Source organism: Ichthyophthirius multifiliis (assembly GCF_000220395.1).
Source record: "Ichthyophthirius multifiliis unplaced genomic scaffold scaff_1120509249792, whole genome shotgun sequence".
NCBI lineage: Eukaryota > Ciliophora > Oligohymenophorea > Hymenostomatida > Ichthyophthirius > Ichthyophthirius multifiliis.
In genome coordinates this window covers 4,653-11,776 of record NW_004087316.1, presented here as the reverse complement: position 1 = coordinate 11,776, position 7,124 = coordinate 4,653, and the positions used below count along the sequence as shown (strand labels likewise).

The 7,124-nt window shown below is 14.0% G+C and overlaps 3 protein-coding genes across 3 annotated transcripts, besides 20 other annotated features; 2 read left to right on the top strand and 1 right to left on the bottom strand. All coding sequences in view use genetic code 6, as the record gives it.

The window, feature by feature from the left end:
* Window positions 1-255: 255 nt before the first annotated feature.
* Window positions 256-308: a microsatellite.
* A 231-nt stretch (window positions 309-539) lies between these two features.
* Window positions 540-651: a microsatellite.
* Window positions 541-667: a microsatellite.
* Window positions 591-698: a microsatellite.
* Window positions 620-667: a microsatellite.
* Window positions 640-727: a microsatellite.
* Window positions 657-719: a microsatellite.
* Window positions 685-750: a microsatellite.
* Window positions 695-759: a microsatellite.
* Window positions 760-1,983: 1,224 nt separating this feature from the next.
* Window positions 1,984-2,038: a microsatellite.
* A 29-nt stretch (window positions 2,039-2,067) lies between these two features.
* Window positions 2,068-2,100: a microsatellite.
* A 273-nt stretch (window positions 2,101-2,373) lies between these two features.
* Window positions 2,374-2,432: a microsatellite.
* Window positions 2,419-2,484: a microsatellite.
* Window positions 2,485-3,142: 658 nt separating this feature from the next.
* Window positions 3,143-3,168: a microsatellite.
* Window positions 3,161-3,199: a microsatellite.
* A 457-nt stretch (window positions 3,200-3,656) lies between these two features.
* Window positions 3,657-3,722: a microsatellite.
* A 35-nt stretch (window positions 3,723-3,757) lies between these two features.
* On the top strand, window positions 3,758-4,521 carry IMG5_032700 (ligand-effect modulator 3 LEM3 family protein, putative; the record flags this gene model as incomplete). The annotated part of the gene is made up of 2 exons (XM_004039066.1): window positions 3,758-3,878; window positions 3,938-4,521. The coding sequence occupies 2 exons, from the start codon at window positions 3,758-3,760 to the stop codon at window positions 4,519-4,521; spliced, it is 705 nt and encodes a 234-aa protein (XP_004039114.1).
* A 34-nt stretch (window positions 4,522-4,555) lies between these two features.
* IMG5_032690 (ligand-effect modulator 3 LEM3 family protein, putative) lies at window positions 4,556-4,901 on the top strand (the record flags this gene model as incomplete). The annotated part of the gene is made up of 2 exons (XM_004039065.1): window positions 4,556-4,658; window positions 4,708-4,901. The coding sequence occupies 2 exons, from the start codon at window positions 4,556-4,558 to the stop codon at window positions 4,899-4,901; spliced, it is 297 nt and encodes a 98-aa protein (XP_004039113.1).
* Window positions 4,870-4,940: a microsatellite.
* A 48-nt stretch (window positions 4,941-4,988) lies between these two features.
* Window positions 4,989-5,037: a microsatellite.
* A 158-nt stretch (window positions 5,038-5,195) lies between these two features.
* On the bottom strand, window positions 5,196-6,484 carry IMG5_032680 (PX domain protein; the record flags this gene model as incomplete). Its single annotated transcript, XM_004039064.1, has 5 exons — window positions 5,196-5,225; window positions 5,264-5,326; window positions 5,369-5,812; window positions 5,899-5,976; window positions 6,071-6,484. Coding segments are annotated over 5 exons (1,029 nt in total), but the record flags the coding sequence as incomplete, so codon positions are not given.
* Window positions 6,485-6,584: 100 nt separating this feature from the next.
* Window positions 6,585-6,643: a microsatellite.
* Window positions 6,644-6,684: 41 nt separating this feature from the next.
* Window positions 6,685-6,729: a microsatellite.
* Between the last annotated feature and the right edge of the window lie 395 nt (window positions 6,730-7,124).

Sequence of the window (7,124 nt, the reverse complement as noted above, 5' to 3'; positions counted from 1 at the left end):
AAATTAAAAAAAAACAAATATATTAATGTATAATCATTATATTTATTTTTAAAATTAACTAACTTAATATTTTTTAAACTTTATACATTTATATATATTAATTTAATTATACTTTAAAAAAAAAAATATTTAAAAAAATTATAATTGAAATTAATAGCCAATATATTCATCTTAATTAACTTATTTTTATTTATTTTTTAATAATTTACAAATATTAAAAAATAATATATTAAAAAAGTATAAAATTATTATTTATATAAATTAAAAAAATATCTATATATTTTTAAAAAATATGATAAATTATAAAATAGTATATTAATTTTAAATAAAAATGTATATATAATAATTTAATTTATTAAATAAAATATCATGTTTATTAAGTAAATAAAAATAAAAATAATTTTTTTTTATAATAAAAAAATTAAAGTTAAATAAAAAAATAGATTTTATTATATATATTCACTAAATATGTTAAATGAAAAAATAATAAATGCACAATTAAGGAAAATATTCAAAAATGTTAATAATTTTTTTATATTAATAAATAAAAAAAAATAAAAAATTATGAAATAAAATAAAATAAGTAAAATTAAATAAATAAAAAAAAAAGATATTAATTAAATAAAAAAAAAAATATAAATAAAATATAAAAATAAATATATAAATATATATATATATATATATATATATATATATATTATTATTTATATATAATATATCTAAATATTTTTATTTTTATTTAATATATCTCAATTTTTAAATAAATAATTAAAAAAATATATTTCAAAGTATAAATTATAAATAAATTGCTCATTCAATAATATGAATATTATTATATAAAAAAATTATTAAAAATTTACAAATTTACTAATCACAAATTATTTATTTAATTTAAAATTTATTTGTAAAAATCATTTTTGCTATTTATTTTTATAAATAACAATGAATTAAAAGTTAGTTATATTTTTTTTAAAAAAAAATTATAATTCAACGCAAAATCATAATATCGATTTAGTACCATAAAGAGATTATATGAATAATCCTAATTAAAAAATAATGCTTCATTTAATGAATCCATATACCTAAATCTACTTATGTTAGTTCTCATCTAAAACAATACTTGTTACTATTAAACTTCTAAGAACATCATTAAGGCGCAGAACTAATTGGAAACATCTAATAAGATTTTTAATTTTAATAAGTTGGTATATGAACTTAAATAGATAATAAAATATACTAAGGTTTAGGGGTTGAAATAATTAAATTTTTTTATTAGTTATTTAAAAACAATTTTAAAAATGGATATTAATAAAACTTTGAATAATTAATTTAAATAGATCGGTAAATTTATTTATTTTAAAAAAGATTGGAATGCGAAATTCGAAAAAGTTAGAATTTCAACTGAAAATTTCCATTTATATAAATTACAAACTATTTAAGTCGATATAATATATATTTCTTATAAATATAAAGATTTAGTAAATAAATATATCTAATAAAACAATTTCTCTATAAACAAAACTATAATGCGTTAAATATTGTCTTGTTTGTAAAATAAACTTTGAATAAATTCGAAAACATCTTAACTTTTGAATTTAATAAAAGGACATTAAAATTCATATAATTATATGATACCTCCCTCCGCTCTGTTATAGTTCTCAAAATATAAATATATTCAGAAAGCAGTTTTAAAATGAAAGGTTTGCTTTTAGAATTAGGATTAGTTGATTTCTTTATTGATAATGCTAATCTCTATATAATTAGTAAAAATTAAAGTAAAACTTACAGTTTCCAATGTAGTGCATATATCGATTGTTAAAAGTAAATGAAGATAATAAAGAAGATACAGAGACTAAAGAGGTATATGAAGTTTTGGTTTTTGCTTTATGATGCAAATTACTATTAAAATTAATAGCAAAAAAACAAATAATTTTGGATAATTAATGATGTATTAAATTATATATATTTTTATTAGAGAAAAAACAATATTAAATATAATTTTTATTTAAATAATAATTTTTCAATTTAAATAAATAATAATAATTTATATTATAAAAAAAATTATTTAAAAAATAAAAAATATAAAAAAATTAAAAATATTTAGAATTAAAAATTAAATTTTTAATTATCACTTTATAAAAATAAAAAAAAATGTAATAATAAGATATAACTTAGAAGATATCATATAAATATTTATTTCCTCCATATAGTAAAGTAATATAAGATATAAATTAAAGAAATAATACAAACTAAACAAATAATTCATAAATAATTCTGAAGAAAAATTAATAATTATAATATAGTATAAATAAAAATTAATTAATAAATTAACAAAATCAAAAACTATATAAATAAAATATATAATAGCAATAATAAAAATAAATGAATTATGAAATTTAAAAATAATAATATTAAATTTAATAATAATAATAATAATAATAATAATAATAATAATAATAATAATAATAATTATAATAATTATAAAGCAGTTTCTATTCTTAACAAACTAAAAAGCGTATATTTGAACCAATTTTTTAAAATTAATAAAGCGTTTATTAATAATAGTATAATATTAATTTTATTTTTTAAAAAAAAATATTTAAATAGATTTATTACTTAGAGAAGTTGTATTTAAAATTATTAAAAAAGTATTTAAAATGATAGTACTAAATATAAAACGTAAAATTTTTAATAAATATAAAATAAAAATAATACTATTAATAATAATTGTTTTTAAGATAATATTTAAAGATAAAATAATATTAATTATGAATATATTAATAATTAAAATACTAATAAATTTTAAATGTTTTCAAATTTAAAAAATATTTTTAATTTTTAAAGTCCATAAAAAATTATAAAAAGTTAAATAAAATAATCTAGCAAGTCTTAATATAATACAAAAAGTAGAATTTTTACAGGTAAATATTCAAAATAAATTTTTAATAGTAATATAAATAATAAAAATAATGATAATGATAATGACTAATTGTATAATTCATTCGATAGTTTAAAAAATCCTTTTTATGAATAAAGTAATTAAGAAATAATGAATACTCCTTTAAGTTGTCTTTAAGTAATATTAATTATTAATCATTATATATATTTTATTTAATATTTTTTTATAAATATAATTAAATAAAAAAAAATATATAAAAAAATATATAATTATATATATATATATATTTTTATATATATAAATAAATAAATTATATATTATTAAATAATAATTTTTTATTTTAATAGTAAGATTTTTTAGAAAACAATAATTTTTAATAATCACAAACCTAATATATTAAGAATAATAAAATAATTTTCATGATTTGTCTTTTTTTTCTTTTATTTTTTATAATTTTAAAGTTTAAGTTTAGGTGAAAATTAAATTTTAAATTAAAATTGTATATTTTAATTAGATTATTTTTAAATTTGTAAAATTACAATTTATTGCACATTTTATTTATATTAAAATTTTTATATTATTTTTTGTATTTTTAAAAAAATATATAAATATCTTTAAAATAATAAAAAAAAATTATAAAATTTTAGAATTTTTTAAATTAAATATAATTTAAAAAATAAAATAAATAATATATTAACTATATATCTATATTTAGTTTTTATAATTTAATCTAATAAATATTTAAAATTAAATTAATATATTTCTTTTATGTATTTAATATTTTTTAATTTTTTAAAGTTATTTTTATTTTATATAATATTTTATAAAAATATATTAATTCATTAACATAAATATAAAATGTCTGAATTATTTAAAGAAGACAGAAACAAATTCTCATATGCTTTTAAGCAACAAATAATGAAAGCATGGTAGCCTGTTCCAACAATTAATTCGTCGCTTTTACTATTTAGCACATTATGTTTTTAAAAAAAAATTATCACAATAAATAAAACAATTAAATAAATAATTATAAAAAAGCGGTTATATTTTTATCACTAGGTATAGCATTAATAGTACTATCTAATTAAATAGTTGAAGTTTCGGTTAGATATGATTCTTAATGTGGTAGGGTATTTTATGGCAACAATTATTTAGAAATGATTAACTCTCCCAATAACAAATGCACAGTAGAATTTCAAGTCCCTAGCAAGCTAAAAGCACCAGTATATGTATATTATGAGCTTGATAATTTTTATTAAAATCATCGAAAATATGTTAAGTCTAAAAACATTAATTAATTATAAGGAGAAGATGTTTCCGTATCTTAACTAAGTGATTGTGCTCCTATTATATATTACAGTGATTTAAGAAAATATAGGGCGATATAATAAACATCAAATACAGATGGCTTTAAAGATACTGATATAGCAAATCCATGTGGGTTAATTGCGGCTTCTTATTTTAATGATACTTATGTCTTAAAAACGAATAACGGTAGTTAAACTAAAGAAATTTCTAATTAAGATATTGCTTGGCCAAGCGATAAAAAAGAAAATTTAATAAATCAAAAGTTAAATAATGGATAGATGTTGAAGATGGTATATATTAATATATTATTATGATATGATATATGATTTTTTTTTTATAGAAAGATTTATGGTTTGGATGAGAACAGCTGCTTTAGCTAACTTTAGAAAATTATGGGGAATTATAAATGAAGACTTGGATGAAGGAACATACAAATTAGAAATTATGAATTGTAAATAAATATATATAATTAAAATTTATTATATTATGTATATATATAGATTATTCTGTAGATAGTTTTAATGGTAAAAAATATTTTGTTTTATCAACTGCTAATGCTTTTGGAGGAAAAAATGATTTTTTAGGTATAAGTTATATTGTTATGGGAGTTATTACTCTATTGATTTTTTTTTTATTTTTAATAAAAAAATTCTAATTGGATAAAAAATAAAAATAAAAAAATAAGAATATGTGAGAAAAGAATAAAAAAATATATATTATTAAAAAAAAAATATCTAAATATAAATTTTATTAATTATTATTAAATAAAACTAAAAAAAATTATATAAATATATATATATATATATATATATATATATATTTATATATATTTTTTCATTATTCTTTTTAAATTTAACTATTTTATATATCTTTATTTACTTATAATACTTAAGACCAATAATTATTATACTTTTAATTGAATTTTAAATATATCAAATATTTTTTTATTTATATAAATTTTACTTTAAAATATAAGTTTTTTTATAAATCAGAAACTATATTTAAAACATTATAATATCTATATTATTTATCATTTTTAAATTTATCAATCTCTACATATCCAATAATAATAGTGACTAAATCTACAAGTAAACTATAATTGTCTAATTCATGTTATGTCTATATATTAATAATTTTTTTTTTTTAATTAATAAAATTTACCTCTTCAATAGATTTCTCTAGTTTTTGTACTTTATCTTCTTTAGATCCTGTACTAAATAATGATTTAAATGTAGTTTTTCCTGCTTAAAGTTTGGATTATTCAGCTTATTCAGATTTAACTTTAATTTAAGATTTGTTTTTCTTTTCTTCAAGATCTTCTTTTTATTACAAAATTTCCAAAAAAGCTTCTACTTCTTTTAACTCCATTCTTATCATATCTGTTATTATTTCGAATTCATTTTATTTTGATTAATCTTGAATTTCTATTAGATTATTACTAAGTATTTAATTATTATTAAAAATTAAATAATTTTCATTTTTTTAGGCATATTCTAATATGGATTACATCTCATATTCAGGTAATATTTTCGTAGAAACTAAATTAAATTATTAATCGAATTTTTCTTTTGAAAGAGAAAGTTATCTACAAAAACATTTCATTTTCTGTTCATAATATTAAATAAAATTTGAATTAAATATAGTAATATATATATATATATATATATCATTTCTTATTTTTTTTTTAATACTTTTAAATTTGATACAGCGACTTTTAAAAAATTTTTAAATGTTAAAATCTTCATATTTAATTCACCATTAATTTCTTTCTAAAAAAATAAAATATTATATATATATACTTATATTTAAAATTATTATTATTAATTTTAATCTATTTATATTAAAATAATATTGATAATATACTCCTGATAAATAGCTAAATGTAGTTTTATATTTATTTATAATATCATCGTTTGATTATTTTGGCATATTTGTGATTATTTTTTCAAAATCTTAATTGTTATTATTTCTAATAAACTATTTAATTTCTTCACTATACCATAAATAAGGAAGATTTGAAAGCTTAACCATAAAATATTATAAAAATTTTCTTCTATCTTCTAAAAATCTTGTTTCTTTATTTCCAATTACTTTTTTGGAAGGTAAAGGTGGAATAAAACAACCTGGCCATAATGAAACCAATAATTGTCTAAAATGATAAAAATCCGAATATCTTCTATATACTTCGAATTTACCATCTTTATCTTATCCAGTTACACCATAAGTAAAATATTTTAATCCTTCTCTTTAAACTGCTTCTGATATATATACTTATATCTTTTAGTTTAATTAATTTATATAATTATATACTGAGAAAATTACTATTTAATTTAATTACTTATTATTATTAATCGATTAAAAAATTTGACATTTATTTTTTATATTTATTTATTATAAATAATATTTATACTATTTTTTTTAAATATATATATATATATATATTTAATTAATGTAATAAAATGAATAAAGATAAAATAATATATATATAAATATATATTATATATCTATATATAAATATATATCTTAATATTTATATTTAATTATTATTAAATCAATGATATCATTTGTTTATTAATCTAATAATCAAAATAATAATATAAATGAAAATTGTTATTTAATAAAAAAAAAAATATTTGATAAAAAGTAACAAATTTACAAAATTTACAGTCTTATTTTATATATTATAATTGTATTCATTTTTATTTAAGTATTAAATATTTCAATAGTTCATATATTTATATTATAATAACATTTATAATAATAATTATATTAATAGTAATAATGATAATCTAATATATTAGATAAAGCAGTAAATTAAAAACTTTCTTTTCATTTAAGATAAATATTTGATATATTTCTTTAATAATAAGATTTATTTATAAATCAAAATTATTACAATAATATGATAATTTTTCAT